Source organism: Rhinoraja longicauda, chromosome 16 (assembly GCF_053455715.1).
Source record: "Rhinoraja longicauda isolate Sanriku21f chromosome 16, sRhiLon1.1, whole genome shotgun sequence".
NCBI classification, from domain to species: Eukaryota; Metazoa; Chordata; class Chondrichthyes; order Rajiformes; family Arhynchobatidae; genus Rhinoraja; species Rhinoraja longicauda.
In genome coordinates, this window is record NC_135968.1 from 12,543,518 (window position 1) to 12,564,033 (window position 20,516).

Here is a 20,516-nt window from a genome sequence, read left to right on the forward strand (position 1 = left end):
GTTGTTAACTTGAAAATGATAACTTGAGAGTCAACATTAAAGTCAGTAGGCACTGAGAGCATTTACAGTAAAGACAGTAAGCATTGTGGAACCCTGCTGTATTTTAAAACTAATCAACAATAGAAAATGGCAGAAATTATACTATACAGTATTTTAATTTACATAGTTTTCCAAATCCTTCCCAACTGAAGATCTTTTTTTTCCGATATGATAGTTATTTAAGAAATACCTTACATCAATCAGAATATAGTCAATTTGCATACATTTGACACTGATTTCTACTCTTTGGCCCTTAAAAGCACAGTTTTATTATTCTACTGGGCTGGAATTTCTGCTTGAGGCCCACATTCTGGTTTGAAGTAATCATTTAGTTTATGCTGATTTTCAACCTGATCTCTTTCTGTTTGTAAATTTTAAAATGGTTTAATTGAAACAAGGATGAGTAACTGGGTGTTTTTTCCTAATGTTTAACCTATTCTTACCTGAATTCTTTTTACTCCCCAACAAAATCTAAACACAAAATAATTGCTTAACGTTCATCATCCTAGTTTTCCATTGCATCTAAATAGTTCTATACCAGCCATCAATATCCAATTATTTATTTTTAATTCTTTCTCTTCATAGTTTAGTTTAGTTCAGATATATACGCGGAAACAGGCCTTTCGGTCCACCAAGTCCGCACCCACCAGCGATCCCCGTACAGTAACGTTATCCTACAAACACTAGGGACAATTTACAATGATACCAAGCCAATTAACCTACAAACCTGTACGTCTTTGGAGAGTGAGAGGAAACCGAAAATCTCGGAGAAAATTCCATGCAGGTCATGGGGAGAACGTACAAACTCCGTACAGACAGCACCCATAGTGCTGATCGAACTGGGGACTCTGGCACTGTAAGGCATTGTTTCCAGTTTCTCCCAGTTATAGTTTGTGCAAAATTTGGTTTCAAGTCAAGTTGGCATTTATGTATTTTGTTTATTTTCTGGTTCTTTTTTTCACTGATTTTGTTATTTTCTTTTCATATCATATATCATATATATACAGCCGGAAACAGGCCTTTTCGGCCCACCAAGTCCGTGCCGCCCAGCGATCCCCACACATTCACACTATCCTACACCCACTAGGGACAATTGTTTTTTTTTTTTTTTTTTTTTAAATCTTTTTAACATTTACCCAGCCAATTAACCTACATACCTGTACGTCTTTGGAGTGTGGGAGGAAACCGAAGATCTCGGAGAAAACCCACGCAGGTCACGGGGAGAACGTACAAACTCCTTACAGTGCAGCACCCGTAGTCAGGATCGAACCTGAGTCTCCGGCGCTGCATTCGCTGTAAAGCAGCAACTCTACCGCTGCGCTACCGTGCCGCCCATTTTCCTGAAATGTTCATATTTTATTGAATTTTACTCTTGCCCCCTCAATTTACTTTATTTGTACGTATTATATGCACTGAAGAAAGACGGCAATAAATAAAGGGTGCCAAGCAAAGGTTTGGTGAAGGATATTGGGTGAAGACATAATTTTGATGAAAAACACTGATTGAGAAAACTGGATCCTCCAGAATTTCAGTTAATAGGAAACTGAATTGTAAATCAGAGATTTGGAATATCATTGAACTGCAGAGTACATCAGAATGAGCTCCATTCTCTCCTCATGTGTTAGGGTCCTCAGATCATGAGTCAATGAGCAGTAATCAGGAATGAGGACCATGAACAATTTCCTTCTACCCAATCTAGGGATATTGTGACCATTCATTGCACCTAAATTATGCCTCTGACTGTGCTGAGTAGGTTTTGAACCTATGACTATTTCCAGTCTCGAAGTTTAGCAACTTACCGTCTTAACGTTCAGTTTGCATTTACTGGTCCACAAATAAGATCAATCACTTAAGGGTTGGCATTGATCACATATTTTGTCACATTTCCAAAAACCTTAATTTTATTACCTGTCTTCAATAGACAGATTTTGGCATTTGAGCTTTATTTCGTGTACATTTAATATAATTTCAGTTTTAAATGTTGGGTCATGGATAATTTTATTTCAAAAAGCCTTAGGCTATTTTGCATTGATTGTGTTTATTTCCTAGTGTATTTCAGCATTACAGACTGTACGAGTTTCTTTTCCATCATACTCCTGACCTAAAGATTCTAGACACTCAGGTAAGTAATATATTACTTCAAAAATGCCTGTATCATTTTTCTCCCTGGACAAAGAAATTAATGTAGGTCTCTTACTGTGAGCCCAGATGAGATTGGCTCTCTTTCAGAGACTGGAAATCTAAAGTGAAATTGGCTAGCATTATAAGGTTTAGTTGTTCAGTGAATAACTTTATTCAGCCTCGAGGGGGTTTAACATTAATATCTCATGAAAGGAAATGCTCTGAAACCATAACAAACCTAAAATTGGAGTGGTTTCAGCATTGACTTTAATTTGCAAAGTTCAGTACATTTTATTTATTAATTATTTAAGAGCGAGGAGGTAAATGAAATAAAATCATTCACTGCTGATCCATTTACTTTGCGACAGCTTTACAAAACTAAAAATAGGTTTAATGGCTTAAAATGTTTTCTAATTGACAGAATTTTGAGGTTTGGAGAGAAGGGGGTCAGGGGCCAGACCTTTTCAGACTTGCAATAACAGAGTTGATTCCCACCAGGAATTTCAAAAATTAAGATATTTTCAATAGCTGTAAGTTTATTTTTGTTACTGCAAACTAAAAGTGCTAAAGGCTGTATGTTATGTTGTTTCGAAAAATATCGTTGCACAAGTGTCATTGGAAACGACTGCTTGTCAATTGCAATGACCACCCGCGGTGAAAGTAGCAGCTGTGTTCTTAAAAGACAATGGTGTCTCATTTCTGTGGGGAGTTTACATGGGAACAAGGTTCTTTTCCCTAGATTGCCCTTTTCCCCCATGAGTGATTTATTTTCTGCTTGTCAATTTCCAAAGTAACTTTTAAATGGTTCTCTATTTCCCGATTGAGATGACATTATAACCAATTGGATCAAATAAATCAAGGAATCAAGGCATATGGGGGAAAAAGCAAGAATGGGGTACTGATTTTGAATGATCAGCCGTGATCATATTGAATGGCGGTGCTGGCTCGAAGGGCCGAATGACCTACTCCTGCACCTATGTTCTATGTTTCTATGTCTGCTTAATACAAACAGTGCTCCCTGATTCATTGATTGCTTTATATTTAATGCCCATGTTGTGGAAAAACGTGTTAAATCAGAACTACCTGTAGGCTTGACATCAATAATCCACTATCCATCTGTTTGGAAATCCCAATCGTTCGGCATCTGGCAAACTGCGTAATACTTCCATGTGTAGGAAGGAACTGCAGATGCCGGTTTGAACCGAAGATAGATACAAAATGCTGGAGTAACTCAGGGGGATAGGCAGCATCTCTGGAGAGAAGGAATGGGTGACCTTTCGGGTCGAGATCCTTCGTCAGACTTTTCATCTCGCCTGGGCTCCAGTTCCCGCACTCCTTTTAAAATTGTTGGAGCTCTGCATCCCGTGCTCTCTTTAAAGATTGATTAAAGATCTACTGATTGAGAATGATCAGCCATGATCACATTGATCTGGTGCTGGCTCGAAGGATCGAATGGCCTACTCCTGCACCTATTGTCTATTGTCTATAAACTTACCAGGTTAATTGGAAAATGTAATAATATAATAATAATACTGTGTAACGTCTAATAAAAATTGTTTTGAGGTATTAACAGAAATAACGTTCAATAGTGGGGATAATCTGGCAGTGCGGCACCACCAAAGTCTCAGATGTGCCAGATTATTGGAGTTTTGCTGTATATACCTTATATGTTGCTGCTGGTTCAGAAATTCTGGAAAGCAACATTCACGACATCCGAATTTCATCAGTAAGAGCACTGTCAGAAAAACAAGATAATCAAAGAAAACCAGAGGAATTAATGTTATTTTGAAATATTTTTATAAAACGATGAGCAGTCTTGGGTTCCTCTTCTCTAAAAATAATAAGGCCATGTGATCATACAAGAGAGAGCTTTAAAGTTATCAGAGGCTGTGATCAAGGTACAGAAAGATGCCTAGAGAGTTTAATGTGCCCAACGTTGTTTGTTTAGATTATGGGTCCAGCACTCAATAGGCATTGCATTTTTCTCATGGCATTTAATCTGCCATCGCAGAAGGAGAGGGCCAGTGGCTGGAAGCCAAAAATTGGGACTTGGAGTTAGATCAGACACCAGACTAAGTAGCCTGGGTGTGGGAAGGAGATGCGGTATGATTAACAAACTGTGGGTGGGAAGGAGATGTGGCATGACTAATAAACTGGGGCAGTGATGAGAAACTGATGGTTGGGATGGGTCATCAATTATAGAAATCATATGACGTTTGCCTTCATTGCGAGAGGATTTGAGTTTAGGAGCAAGGAGGTCCTACTGCAGTTGTACAGGGCCCTGGTGAGACTGCACCTGAAATATAGTGTGCAATTTTGGTCTCCAAATTTGAGGAAGTACATTATTGCTATTGAGGGAGTGCAGCGTAGGTTCACCAGGTTAATTCCCGGGATGGCAGGACTGACATATGATGAAAGAATGGGTTGACTGGGCTTGTATTCACTGCAGTTTAGAAGGATAAGAGGGGATCTTAAAGAAACGTATACAATTCTTAAAGGATTGGACAGGCTAGATGCAGGAATTTTTTTTCCTATGTTGGCGGAGTCCAGAACCAGGGGTCACAGTTTAAGAATAAGGGGTAGGCCATTTAGGACTAAGATGAGGAAAAACTTCTTCACCCACAGAATTGTGAATCTGTGGAATTCTCTGCCACAGAAGGCAGTGGAGGCCAATTCACTGAATGTTTTCAAGAGAGTTAGATTTAGCTTTTAGGGCTAAAGGAATCAAGGGATATGGGGAAAAAGCAGGAACGGGGTAATGATTTTGGATGATCAGCCAAATATTGAATGGTGGTGCTGGCTCGAAGGGCCGAATGGCCTACTCCCGCACCTATTTTTCTATGCTCCTAAGGCAAGCAATGATCAGGATTGGGGTTAGCCTTGTGGTTGTGAGTGGGGAAGACCTTACAGATTAAATGGGCCAAGTGGTTGGAGCCATCGGAGGTCATGCCCTGGGTCTCTGTGGGGGCTGGGAGCAATGTTCAGTGCTGGAGTCTGGGTACTGCCTTGTGGGAGAAGGGCAAGGGAACTGCAGTTTCAAAAGTAATTACAGGACTTGTCTAACAATGATCCCAATCCAATTCTGCATTCATCAATAAGATTATTCCAGCAATAGTCTGCATTCAGTCAGCAAACCTGAGCTTTCCTGTTGACTGCTAATTTAATTCTTCATCCTTCTACCACATTGACTTGGCCTCCTGCAATGTTACGAGGCCCAATTCAAGCTTGAGGCACAGCACCCCATCTTTTGTCCAAGCCCTTTGCAGCTTTCTGGATTTCAACATTGAATTCTCTACCTTAAGGTATTGTGCTTTCTATGTGTGTTTAAGACCTTCTGCAAGTCAGCTGTTTAGATCATAGAGCTATACAGCATGAAAACAGGCCCTTAGGCCAACGCCTACCAAGTTGGCATGCTTGGGTCATCCCATTTATCTGCATTTAGCCAATATTCCTGTAAAGTCCTGTCCAAATGTCTTTTTAAAGTCGTAATTCTTCAGCTTTCTCTGTGATATTGACTCAGTCAAATAAATCTGCAGGCGAGAAATAAGCAATTTGGCTCATCATCATGCCAATCTAACTAATCTCATTTGACTGCATTAATTCAATATTCCTCTATTCTATGCTCTTTGAAGTATTTGTCCGAGTGCCTCTTAAATATTGTTCTTGCCTCCAGCACCTCCTCGGGTAGCTCAATACAGATGCCAACAAGTGTTTGTGAGAGAAATTTACTCCTCATGTTGCCTTTAAACCTCCTCTTTCTCACCTGAAACCTCTGCCCTCTAGTTTTAGATACCCATATCATGGGAAACAGACTCCGCCTATCTGCCCTATCCATGCCTGCCCTCGTTTCATACACCTCGATCAAGTCACACTTTGCTGCAGGGAAAACAGACCCAGCCCATCTAAAATCTCTATATAACTCGAGCCCTCCAATTCATTGTGAATCTCATCTGCACTGCCTCTTGCTTCATCACATCTCTCCTGTAAAGTGGCAACCAGAACTGCACACGGAATTCCAAAGTGCGGCATAACCAACATTTTGTACAACTGTAACACGATGTCCCAGCTCTTGACTCAATGCCTTGGTTGATGCAAACAAGCATGCCAAATGCCTACTTCACCATCTTGTCTATCTGTGAGGCCATTTTCAGGGAATATTGCCATTATATTGCAAGGTCTCTTCATTCAACAACATCCTATTTCATATTTATTTCATATTTCAGATACAGCGCGGAAACAGGCCTTTTCGGCCCACCAAGTCCGCAGAGACTTATGGTGGGCATAAAGGTCAGCTTTGGATAGTTTTCCACTGTTTATTTTAGTCTCCCTGCAAGTAATTGTGAAAGCAGGAATGTTACCCACTTCATTTAATTCTACATCCTGCAATGTCATTTCACACTTATTTCAACAACTATGATATAACTCACAAAATTTGTGTGTTTGGTGGGAAACTTCCTGCTGTTTTTAATACTTCATTTGTGTTCTTCAACAATGGTTCCGATAAAACATTTTAATGTTATTTTGATTGAAAGATATCTTGTTTATCCTCTAAATGCACCCACATTCGTCAAGTTTTCAGCTGGCAGTTTTCTTTTGATAATGACAGACATAAGCATATGGTGCGTGAAATCAGCCTTTCTGAAGTGCAAGGAAATAATCCGATAATTTAACAAAGGTCACTGAACTTTGGATAAAGTCCAGAGTCTTTCCTGTCTTTGTTTCAACCTAGATTATGAACTTAAGCCTTTTACTTCCAAGTTTATATTTGTTAATTCTTCTAAATTGTCAATATATAAATTAAAACATTTGACAAAAATTAATTGAAACGCAGTTTAACAATTAAAAAAACAACAAATCGAGAAATGTTGGTTGTTGGCTGGATGTCTCATTAACTTTTAAGTATAAAAGGATATTTAATAGTGCTTTATCCATCCATAAATGATCAAACTTCATTTGATGAATAAATGAAGGATGCTGTTGTTTAAATCTTAAAAATAACACTTCTCTTGAGCAAATGTTAGGGTATTATCCAGATTAAATATTATGCACAAGTTGCAATGGAAACATTAAAAGGTTTAAGAGCAAAATATCATATTTTAAAAAATGTTGTTGAAATGTTCCATGAAACTGTCAAAATCTTTTACTAAAATATATACAAGACATTCAGCTTTAACTCATGCTTTTATTTCAACCCAGCTTTGAGGATCGGCACACACTTAATGGTTAAGTGCTGTGAAATACCTCTTTGCACATTGTCAGCAACATTGAAAATAGGAAGAGTCATGCCTTTTGTCCATGATGTTTATTAGAACAATACCAAGATTCAGATAAAATTATCACGAAGGACAGATCACGTTTATTCCAAGATATATTTGCTACAGATGGTTTTAGTACAATGGGTTTAGTCATAATTTCATTATACTCAAAGATGCCTTGTAGATTTTAAATTGGTGATGGTGATAGACTGATAATAATTGATCGTTTATGTTTCTAAGTGTGGTGATATGTAGCCATTCCCCACTGGAACAAACACACATCTGCTGCAGGGGGATCTCTGATTAGTAACTGTAATGTGATCATTCAAGAGCCAAGTGTGAGTAATTGTCACGTGCACAAGCACAATGAATTGCTTAGTTGTGAAGGAAAAAAATTGCAGATGCTGGCTTACACCGAAGATAGACACAAAAAGCTGGAGGAATTCAGTGGGTCAGGAGAAAAAGAATAGGTGAAGTTTCGGGTTGAGATCTTTCCTGAATTGTTGCAGCTTTGCAGGCACATTAAACACTATAGCACAATGAATACAGTAAATTATCAGTTATATTAGGTAAACCAGACCATATCATAACAGATGTTTTCAAGAGAGAGTTAGATTTAGCTCAGGGCTAATGGAATCAAGGGATAAGGGGAAAAAGCAGGAATGGGGTACTGATTTCAGATGATCAGCCATGATCATATTGAATGGCGGTGCTGGCTCGAAGGGCCAAATGGCCTACTCCTGCACCTATTTTCTATGCTTCTAAGCCTTAATACGTGGTGCAGCCATATACCAGTCCACATTAGTTTGATGCTGAGGTAGGGTTGTGATTAGGGTTGTGCAGGGTGGTTCAACAGCCAGATGTGAACATGGAGGTAATGGTTCTTAAGCTCCTGTACCTTTTTCCTGATGGTAGCACTGAGATGAAAGCATGGCTGTGGTGGCGTTATGAGCTGATATTTAATATTATCTGCCTTCTTGAACCAGTCCTTCCTGTAGATTCCTTCCATGGTGAGGAGGTCAACAAATTGATGGTCCGGGTGATGTCCATCACTTTCTGCTGCAGGCTGCCACACAGGAATAGTCTGGAGAAGCATTTTAACTTTTGCTTTGCCGTTCTTAGGATTAAAGCTGTTGTTAACAAATTTAGCTGAGCATATTTGGGCTAATAATAACATTCTTATAAAAGATTTTACCTCAGATGAGGTTGTAAATGCTATTGACAGTTTTGGAACAACACTGCTGGCATTTCAGATAACGAGTCTCTGGGTAGATTTCACAAAATGTACATCAATTTGTTAACTAGAATGTATTTTACCTGGTTTCAATGTAGCAAAAATCCAGCTAGTATCAAGGATAGTTGCCTGCATATCCATCCTGCCCATCTCCCAAACACTTTTCCATATTTGGAACCATACAGCAGGGAATCAGGCTCTTCGGCCCAAATCGTTCATGCCGACCAAGATGCTATATCTAAGCAAGACCCATTTGCCTGCCTTTGGTCCATATCCTTTCTGACAACCCTTCTCCCAAGCTCTGATACCCCGTCACTAGCAGACAGGCCAGGAGAAACCAATGAACAGCACCACAAACAACGCCTGGCTGCTGGAAAATACAGATCCAGATTGAGCTGAGGCCACGCCAAAGGAGCAACTGGTGTGTCCCATTAGCTGTTCCATCTGCACCTCATCACCCTCATCCTCAAAAACCAAGGCAATTCCAGCCAGGAAGAGGAAAAAACGAAGGGATGAGAGAGGAAGCAGCAGGGAAAGGAAGAAACCAGGAAAGGAAGGAAGGCAGAAAGAAGAGAAAGGAGAAAGGAGAGAAAGTGGGCACCTCCCTACTAGCTGTTTTCCCCTTTTGCAGACTTGCCAAAATGACTGAGCTGTCGGGGTAAGCCCTAGACAGCCAACGTCTCCAATGAGCCCAAGACTGAGTTGCCGGGACAAGCCTGAGACTGCCAGCATCTCCTCACCTGCCTATAGACCACAGGGGACTGTGACCCCACATGGAGTGCTTAGAGTGAGCCGCCAACATCTCCTCTTTGAGGCAAGAACTGAGCTACTAGGCAAGCCTGAGACCACCAAGGTCTCCTCTTCAAGGCAAAGCCTGAGCTGCCAGGATAAGCACAAGACAGGCAGGTACTCCTTCAAGGCCAAATCTGAGCCACTAAGACATGCCTGAAATTGTCGTGCATGCTTCTCGAGGCAAACACTGAACTGCCAGGTCAAGCCCAGAACTGCCAGCACCTTCTTTTGATGCAGAAGTGATCTGCGGAGACAAGCCTGAGAACACCACGCCTCCTCTTTTTCGAGGACAAGTCTGAGCTGCTGGAACAAGCATGAGACTGCCAGCAGCTCTTCTGAGGCCAAGACGGAGCTGCCAGGACAAGCTCCAAACAGCCGATGCCTTCTTCGAGGCCAAGACTGAGCCATGAGGACAAGCCCTAGACAGTCAGTGCCTTCTTCAAGGCCAAGACTGAGCTGCCAGGACAAGCTTGAGACCACCAGCACCTGCTCTGTGAGGTCAAGACTGAGCTGCCGGAACAAGCCCGAGATCGGCAGAATCTTCCCACATGCACACTAATGAAGAGGGACTGTGCCCCTATGGATACCCTGACCTTCTCGTCATTACTGTCCTTCACTATAAATAAACCACATCATTTGTCGACCTGCCGTCATCCGCACCGCCACGCCCTTTAAACCGTTCCAATCATGTCCAGTCCAAGTGTCTTTGAAATGCTGTTCTAGTACCTGTCCCAACTACTTCCAGTTAAATTTTGTCCCTCTCACCTTGAACCTACGTGGTCTGGTTCTTGATTCCCCTACCCTGGGTTAAAGACTCTGTACAATCACCCAATATATTCCCCTCATGATTTTAAACGCCTCTCTCAGATAATCCTCAGTCTCCTGAGCTCCAAGGCTACACATAAATTGGGCGTTCGTAATATGGGGATCAATTAATCAATTTTTTCTATTATTTACAGGTATATAAGAACTATAGATAGTGAAACAAAAACTGACTGATGAACTCAAATTACGAAATCACCTGCAGAGGAATATATAAACGTACTCTACACAGCAACATGTAGTAGACCAAGTGGACCCGTTGGGCCCAAACCTCTACGTGCAGCATACTCTCCTCCCCCCTCTCCCTTCCCCCTCCTCCCCCTCCCACTCCCCTCCCCCTCCCCTCCCCCCCCTCCCCTCCCTCTCCCTCTCCTCCCTCTCCCTCCCCCTCTCCTCCCTCCCCCTCCTTCCTCCCTCTCCCTCCCCCTCTCCTCCCTCCCCCTCCTTCCTCCCTCCACCCCCCCCCTCCCTCCACCCCCCCCCTTCCACCCCCCTCTCCCTCCACCCCCCTTCCACCCCTCTCTCCCTCCACCTCCCCTCTCCTCCCCCTCTCCCCCTCCCCCTCCCTCCTCCCCCTCCACATCTTTCCCAATTTGAGCAAAGAGTCTAACCTGTAGAAGGATCTCCATCCAAAATATCACCCATTCCTTCTCTCCAGAGATGCTGCCTGTCCCACTGAATTACTCCGGCATTTTGTGTCTATCTTCAGTGTAAACCAGCGTTAGCAGTTCCTCCCACACAAAGAGATTATTTGTATTTGATAGCTATTCAGATAGCTAAAGAAGTCACAAAGTGCATTCAAACCATTTAAATATTTCTAAGGCTTAGTCACTGTTGTAATCTTGGAAATTCATCTAACTTACATGCAGCAAGTTCCCAAAAACTGAATTGTGATAAACCATCAGATAATCCACTTGGAAATGGTAGTTTTGGTATAAATATTTACCAGGCCACCATGCAAAATGTTCTGAATTGTGCCGTGTGATTTTTTTTTTCAATACAGTGAAGCCACTTCATTGACACATCTGACAATGCACCACTCCGCAGCACCTACACACTGAAATATTACTTCTGTTTCTTTTTCCACAGATGCTGCCAGACCAGCTGAGTGTTTCCAGTACTTTCTGTTTTCATTTCACATTTCCAGGATCTGTAAGGTTTTTTATTTTCATATGGAGTTACGTTTAGTGATTTGGTTTTAATGAACTTTGTCTTTATTTACCTTTATCATAGCATGGAGTACTGAACACCGTATCTTAATGCAAAATATTTGTCCCCTTGTTTTAGCTTGAGGTTGAAGTTATCAAGTCAGCAGATCCGCTCCCTTCACCATTGGAGGAGAGTTTATCTTGGGATATCTATTCATCCTACATTCTACAGCAGCCAACAGAGGAACCTGAAGCTGAGGTATGGCCCAATTTTTGAAGTTCACAGTTAAATGAGAATTTGTTCACAAATATACATTTATATAAAGCATTATATAATGCTTGGTGGTGGTGCAGCGGTAGAGTTGCTGCCTTACAGTGCCGGAGACCCGGGTTTGATCCTGACTATGGGTGTTGTCTGTACAGAGTTTGTGAACCGTGACCTGCGTGGGTTTTCTCCAGGGTCTCCAGTTTCCTCCCACACTCCAAAGACATACAGGTCTGTAGGTTAATTGGCTTGGTTTAATTGCAAATTGTCCCTAGTGTTTGTAGTATAGCGTTAGTGTGCAGGGATCGCTGGTCGGCATGGACTCGGTGGGCCGAAGGGCCTGCTTCCGTGCTGTATCTCCAAACTAAACTAAACGAAACTGTATCTCTAAACTAAACTAAAGACATGTTTTTCCAGGTTGAGATGGAGACTGAGGAGGAGATGGAAGTTAAAGCCTCCACAACTGAGGATCCTCTGGCATGTTATAACATGGATGATGTCACATCAATGCTGGGTCAAGTAACAGGCGAAATGCTCAGCAATATTCAGGTTTGCAGTTTGTCACGTTTTAAAATTAATATTCATTCATCAACAACGTGTATTTATATATTAGGAAACGTGCAAGTACGTTACAGTGAGGTAAATATAGAATGAACATGAACACTGGAACACAACACCATATTCATCCTTGATTTCCTTCATCCTGTCACTAATAGTTATGGTCTCAGTTGTTGGTTCCTCAGATTTAAATCACTTTTAATTTCAAATCACTTTTTATTTTATCATGTTTTAAGATACCCTTTAAAATCTACCTCTTTGGACTAACATTTTATTTACCTCTGTTAGCGTCCTTTTGAGACATGGTGACAATTTTCACTTTATAAAAACTCTTTGAAATGCTTTTGGATAAATTTAGAAGAAAAAAAGACATTTGTGGGCTGTCACTAAATAGTGATCATGAATGAAAATGCATTTTTGCAAAATCTCGTGATTACTGACATTTTTCAGAGAAGGCAACATCTTATATCTACCTAATGTGGCCTGTAGATGGCTCTAGTCCCTTTGAATCTCGGTAGGCAGCCCTTGCTGCCAATAATCACGGCTCACACACCAAGTTTGTGTTCAAGAGTACAGCGTTAATGTTGTGCATGATCTCACAGACAGCAAAATGATTTTGTTATTATTACTTTGACCAAGGGATGAATATCGTCTGGATACCAGGAGATGGCCGGTTTTCTTTAAATACTGCGGAAAGAAGGAAAACAAAATGAAAACCATAGATATGTTTGATATAGATTGCACATACAGTATTCCCATAACAAGAAATGCGAGTGCAATGAAAAGCTCCAGTTCCCAACTTGATCGGAGAAGTTAAAATCAAATTAGAAAATGAGTCATAATAAATCGAGGGCTAATAATACAAAGTAAAGGAGAAACAAATAGAGAACTAGGAAGGTCAAAAGGAAGAATCGAAGAAAACGGGTCTTTCAATTAAGGGGAAATATTTTATAAATATACTAGACCAAGTGGACTCATTGGGCCCAAACCTTTCCTGCATTGGTGCAGCACCCTCTCCCCCTCCCCCTCTCCCCTCCCCTCCCCTCCCTCCACCCCCCCCCCTCTCCCCTCCCCCCACCTCCCCTCCTCCTCCTCCCACCCCCCTTCCAACCCCTCCCCCTCCACTCCATCCCCTTCAACCCCCCTTATCCTCCACCCCCCTTATCCTCCCTCCATCCCCTCCCTCCTTCCAACCCCCTCCCTCCCTCCCTTCCTAGGAGATAGATTTAAACTTTAAAATGTGAATAACTTTAAAAATGTAACACCGATTTCAATGAAACTTCTTCCATTAGCACCAAAAGGAACGATGGTGAGTAAGGTGGGCCTAAAATTGACGTGTATCGTGTACCATTTTGGCTGTAGTTCAGGAACAAACAGACGATAGTTTTAGTATATAGATAACAAATGATTAGTTAATTAGAGATTAAGAAAAAATCTTGTGGACAACATTGCTACTGAATAGCTTTGGTATTCGCAGAAGAGTGTGGTATTGGGAAAGAAAGAATGCAAGAGAAACTGGAACTATTAGACAGGGCAATTATAAAAACTATTAGTGGCACTCAGTCAAGAATGGAAGCCAGGCTCTGTTGGCATGCACCCTTGAATTCGGTGGGAAATCATGCAGGAAATAACAAGGCTCTGAAATGACCATACATTTTTAAAACACCTTCAAATATAGGGGAATTGCCAATTTCAATAATATGGGATAAAATTAGTATTCGCCCAAAATGCATAGTTTAGTTAAGGCCAACCAATATGGATTTATAAAATTCAAATAATTTCAAAAAACTTTGAAGAGTACTTCCAGGAAGCAAGCTGATATGTTATTTTTTCTAATACATTCCATAAATTGCTACAGGCTTGTTAATGAGTCACACAGTATTACAGAGAAAAGACAGGAGATGCATGAAGTTGTTTAAAAGGCTGAAAACGATGTAATGGTTCGTGCATATTTATCACGTTCCCATTTCCACATAGCTCTATGTGCCCTGTACAATTTTGCATTACAAATGGATGAAAAGTGACCAGAGTGATCCCTTTTTTTTTTTTGATGTGGAATTCCACAACTAAGGAATAACTAACTAGTTCAAGAAGATTACTATATCCATATTTCACCTCTTTAAATTTCAACTGAAACTGTTTACAAATTATGGCATTTTGGAAGGAGATTAGACCAGGTTGTTTGCTAAAAGGAAGTCAAATTTCAAAAAATCACTGGGAAATAATGGGTGCCTTAATATTTTTGTGCAAATAATGAATTCCATTCCAACTGAATGGGATTTCAAAATAACAACAAGCTTCAGTTGAAATGGAATTTATTATTTGCACAAAAGTATTTAAGGCACCCATTACTTCTTAGCGATTTTTTGAAATCTTACTCCCTTTTAGCAAACTCGTCTAATCTCCTTCCAAAATGCCATTCCCACCACCTTTTGCAAGAGCAATAACGTTGGTCTTGCCAATGATGTGCAGATACTGAAATATGAATTGTAAACTGATTTCTTACAATTTGGGGCCTCACATTAAAGTAACCAAGTAGGATTGCTAAGAAAATGCTTTTAACCTTGGGAAACACCAGCTCACCCCGAATCAAACGAGAGACCCATGTTCACTATTTATCCACCGCAACTGCACGGTGCTCTGAAAAGGGCAGACCAGCTTGACAATTAAATGCTACACAGAGTTTCCAACTGCAGACTAGAGCAATGTGACAAGGGGTTGATAGGTGTTTTGTAAATTTCCAGCCTCCCACAACCCAAGTCACATCATGTTTTCCATTGGAAATAAGTGGGCTACTGTGGATTGAAATGGTAAATTTACAAACAGCTAAAATTGAAACAACAAATTCTTCAATTTAATGCTGTACATTATCAATTGGGGGACTTCAAGACTGCAGATTAGCTCAAATATTTGTAATTCTCTAATCAAAGATATCAGAAACCCATTCTTCATCAGCTTTTCATAGCTGCGATTTACATTTGCATTTAAATAACATCTTGAGTTTAATCATTAATTTAATTAAGAAAGCTTAAAGGGCCTGTCCCACTTAGGAGATTTTAAGGCGACTGCTGGCTTCTAGGCTGTCGCCGACAGTTTGCCGGGGTGTCGCGGGCATGATCGTGAGGAGTCTTCCAAGAATCGTAGTGGATCTCGGCGCGTCGCTGAGAAATCATCCGGTTTGAAATTTCTCGGCGACAGTTGGCTTGTCGGCAGGTATCGTTGCTTATTGCGGGCGCTGTCACCTGCTGTCCCCAGGTTTGCTAGGTTCTCTTAGATGCATTTAGAAGCACATAATATTAAAATAAGTAAAGTAATTTCAAAATACCATAAAATGCTTGTGTTTAACCAATTTATTTACCGTCAGGACATTTGACAGGTAGATTGGAGGTGACAGTTTGACGGTCAGATAAGTGTGGGAATTTTCGCGATGTTTATGGCCATCAGCGATTACATTTAAAGTGGGCTCCCAACCCAGATATGCAACCCAGAAACCAGATATGCATCTCCCTTACATTTTCAAAGAATACCCACAAACTTTTCACAAAAATCCACTTAACCACTTTTTAAATATTTTTTTTAATACAGCTATTAGTAAACTGGAAGTAAATCCAGTTTATGCCTTGTTACAGTGAAGCTTGGTTTTTAAGTAACCCATACAAGGTGTTATAGTTCAAAACTCTCAAGTACTTACCGACTTATCAGTGATTTCAGCGCAAATCAGGATGCTGGAGAAGCATTGACAGCGGGGGAATTTTCGCGATGTTTCAGAAGACGCTGTAATCATGACCTGACTCGGCATTGTCGTGGTCATTGTCGTCGGGTAAAATAAATTTTCGGCGATCTGCTACGACTTTCACAGTCGCCGGCAGTCGCCAAAAAAATTGCCTGTGGGACAGGCCCTTAAGCCGCTCTTTAAACTACTTTCTTAAGGGAAAATCAGGATGGAGAATAAATCCCAGACTGCAGGATTCATATTCCTAAGAGAAAATTTTAAAAAACAAGATTGTTAAAAACTCTCAGATACAACAAAATATAAACTATGATTGTGGTAGTTTGGGAACCAAATTAGATTAATATCAGAGACAGCAGTTTAAGAAAGCAGCCTGAAATGTAAATATCATACTTGTATCTGATTCAGATATCTCACAAACCTACAGATTCATGTCATCATGCAGAAATACATTTGGAGCAGTTTGTTATAAATATAGATTTTTTAAGCAGCAATTTAATGTTGCTTGTATATTGATTATCCTGTGCAATATGAACTTTGCTGGCTGACATTTATTCTGATTTACCTGATTTTCCCTTAAGAGAATTGTGGTAAGTTGGTTTCTTGAACTTCGACATATCATGAGTTGCAATTTTTCCCAAGATGTGGTTGTTCGAGCAACTTGACCTAACTGGGATAAACATAGGGCAAATATTGCCAAGTTACGTTGTGTGCGACTTGAAGGATAATTTGATGGTGATGTGTTCATACACTTGTTGGTTAACGTTAAAAATTTGAGAGTCGTTATCGAAAAAGGCAGGCTGCCACAGAAACTCCTTGAAGATGGTACACATTGTGTCAGTGGTGGGGGCGGGCATGAAGAATTATAGTGGTAGACGGGGAGCAATCAAGCTGGCTGTATTAACCTGAACAATGTACAGCTTTTTGGACTGTTTTTGTCAAGTCAAGTCAAGTCAATTTTATTTGTATAGCACATTTAAAAACAACCCACGTTGACCAAAGTGCTGCACATCTGATTAGGAAAAAAAAAAAAGAAACATACAGTGGCAGGCAGCCAAGCACAACGGCGCGGCCATCTTGAACAAAATGTTTAACTAAAGCAGAATGGTGTCCCGCGGCCGCGCCGCACCGGGCGATGGAAGGCCCCGCGGCCGAGCCGCACCGGGTGCTGTTCAGTCCCGCGGCCGAGCCGCGCCGGGCGATGGAAGGCCCCGCGGAAGAGACCTAAAAAAAAAAGAAAGATTTCCCCCCCCCCCCACATACCCACCCACCCTCACCACCCCCCCCCCCCCCCCCCCCCCCCACATACACAACCAAAACAAAACACCCCACCACCAACACACAAACAAAAAGGACAAAGGACAAACAGACTGCCAGCGAGAGCAAATACTGCACCTGGTCTGTGTTCAGTTTTGGTCACTCTGCTTTTAGGTGGGATAGGCTGGTGTCCATGTACAGTATCTTCCCCCTCGGGGAGATACATAGATAAGGAGATGTAAGGTGTGAAAACAGGAGAAAGGGGATGAAGCTCAAGGAAAATGTAGAATAGATCATTGTCAGATGGGAGAAGGTAAACAACAAAGCAGAGATAAAATGTAGTCTGACTCAGTCAGACTAGTCAGAGAAGGGGGAGGGGATGGAGAGAGAGGGAAAGCAAGGGTTATTTGAAGTTAGAGAAGTCAATGTTCATACCAATGGGGTGCAAGCTGCCCAATGCAAATAGCTATATTCATCCAGGGAGTGGAGAGTAAACAAACACACACATGCGAGCCTTATAGTAAATATGGTGGAAGGACCTTGAGAGGTTGGGGGTGAGTCAGTATCCACAAAACTGTGGTTCTTCAAACAGCTCTTGCTGCTATATTTATAGTATTAATGTGTTTGGTCCAATATCACCAACGTGATTGATGAGCTACTGGACAATGGTGATACCCCTCCTCTGGAAGCAGGCAGTGAAGAAAGCTAATGGCATGTTGGCCTTCATAACGAGAGGATTTCAGTATAGGAGTAAAGAGGCTCTTCTGCAGTTGTATAGGGCCCTGGTAAGACCACATCTGGAGTATTGTGTACAGTTTTGCTCTCCTAATTTGAGGAAGGACATCCTTGTAATTGAGGCAGTGCAGCGTAGGTTCACGAGATTGATCCCTGGGATGGCGGGACTGTCATATGAGGAAAGACTGAAAAGACTAGGCTTGTATTCACTGGAGTTTAGAAGGATGAGAGGGGATCTTATAGAAACATATAAAATTATAAAAGGACTGAACAAGCTGGATGCAGGAAAAATGTTCCCAATGTTGGGGGCGTCCAGAACCAGGGGCCACAGTCTTAGAATAAAGGGGAGGCCATTTAAAACTGAGGTGAGAAGGAACTTTTTCACCCAGAGAGTTGTGAATTTGTGGAATTCTCTGCCACAGAGGGCAGTGAAGGCCAAATCACTGGATGAATTTAAGAGAGAGTTAGATAGAGCTCTCGGGGCTAGTGGAATCAAGGGATATGGGGAGAAGGCAGGCACGGGCTACTGATTGTGGATGATCAGCCATGATCACAATGTATGGCGGTGCTGACTCAAAGGGCTGAATGACCTCCTCCTGCACCTATTTTCTATGTTTCTATGTCTATAACAATATTGAAGGATTTACTGATATTGAATATGAACAGTATATGGTTGAACTCTGCCACTGTAGAGAAGGCAATTGCCTGACTCTAATATTACCTAGAACTTATTGGTTCAAGCCTAAAGATTATCCAGGCCCTGCTACATCAATGCTTCCAACTGAAGACCTCTTCAGTAAGATTACTGTAAATGCTGCTGAAGGTGTAACGGTCTGCATTGATGCCCTGGGGCTGACATGATTGACTTAAAAAAAATACTCCCCTTTGTGCTTTGGGTTATTGGTCAAGAGTTCTTGCCTCGTTTGCCTTTGATGTCAATTTTATTAGGTTTCCTTCATGCTACCGAGTCGTATGTTGCCGTGATGTCAAAGTTGATCATTCTCATCTTACCTCTGCAATTCAGCTCATGTTCATGTTTGAGCTGGGTTGAAATATGAAGGCACCGATGAACAGGTTATTGGAAATTGTCACCACAGTCAGTCTGACCTTTTGTCATTTTACCGATGACTGAGAATTGACAGATGAGGCAGCATTTTATGAACTGCTTTTGCTATTTTAATGAAATGGGGGGAAAAAAAAGAAAGTTCAGGCTCAATTCACCAGAAATCTAATCCCGGTCAGAGGTTGCACCTTAAGCAAGCTAAAATAGTGTGAAGATAGACACAAAATGCTGGAGTGACTCAGCATTTATGATGTTTCGGTTAAGAGCCTTCTTCACAGTGAGAGTCAAGGGAGAGGGAAACTAGAGCCGGCACCGATGGCAAGCAGCCCACAATGGTCCATTGTTGGCTGTGGAGGAGGTGATAACGAAGGCATACGAACAGTGAACCTAGTAGGAGGACTAGGGTAGGGGAGGGATGGAGAGAGAGGGAATGCAAGGATTACTTGAAATTAGAGAAATCAATATTCATACTGCTAAGTTTAATGATATGCAGTTCAGCATTGTATGCAGATTCCCAACCTGCATAGAACAATGAACAATGGAGGACCTGGCGTGGGGGGAGAACAATGGAGGATCCCGAGCGGGGGAGGGGGAGGAGGGGGAGGAGGGGGAGGGGGAGCACAAAGGAGGAGCTGGCGGGGGGGGTGGGGGAGGTGGAGGGGTGGGTACTTTGTTATTATGTGACCGCTATTTGTATACCTTGGGTATGCAAGCAAAGAATTTCACTGTGGCTTGTCACGATAAAGCATTCCATTCCATTCCCATTGGGCACAACACTACTAAAGTTGTTTAATTTGGAGAATTAAAAAGCCAAGTCGCTTGTGATCTTGTACGCTGCACTGGGAGGCAGGGTTAGAGGGTTAGTACACACATTCAGTCAGATTCAAAGCCAGTACCATGGAGCAGAGTTTGAACCTCTGAAGATCTACAGATTCACACAAGTATCGTCCCTGTGATCTCCACTTTGATGTGAACTAGATAAATACATGCTCTCTTCACATCGCCCATAGCTGATTCTCTTGAACCATCTCTATGCTCTGCTCTTCTAAAAGCAAGAGTTATATGGTTCTGGTGAAACATATTTTTCGTAACTTTAAAAATAAAAGGCACATTATCTGTAGCTCAGTTGTAAATTGAATAAAATAGCACAGGAGGGCCTATATTGCACAATTTCAATTCAAATAAACAATTAATTTAATTATGTAACTACATATTAAAATAAATGTCTTGCACGGTTCCTCCCATATTTGCAAAAAGTTTATTAATAGCACATTATACGTGATTAATTCTTATCAAGCCATTTTGCATTTGGACACTTTATCTTGAACAAAATTTGGTAATTTGTTGACTTTGAGGTGCCAGGCATTTTTAGCAGATCAGTTAACATAAATATATCTCCTATTTTCAGTTCATGAGTAATAGTTAATCATGGTATTCACTTCCTTACACCTTCTGTTCGTTGTAGATATACATATTGGGAGGGTGCATGGGCAAAAT

General features: G+C 41.3%; 1 protein-coding gene across 1 annotated transcript in view; it reads left to right on the plus strand.

The window, feature by feature from the left end:
- cabcoco1 (ciliary associated calcium binding coiled-coil 1) overlaps window positions 1-20,516 on the plus strand; it is a 78,105-nt gene that overhangs the window by 53,636 nt on the left and 3,953 nt on the right. Inside the window, exons 5-7 of the mRNA XM_078413240.1 lie at window positions 2,089-2,161; window positions 11,551-11,670; window positions 12,094-12,225. Of these exons, the coding sequence (XP_078269366.1) occupies window positions 2,089-2,161; window positions 11,551-11,670; window positions 12,094-12,225 (325 nt within the window). The remainder of the gene's footprint in view (window positions 1-2,088; window positions 2,162-11,550; window positions 11,671-12,093; window positions 12,226-20,516) is intronic.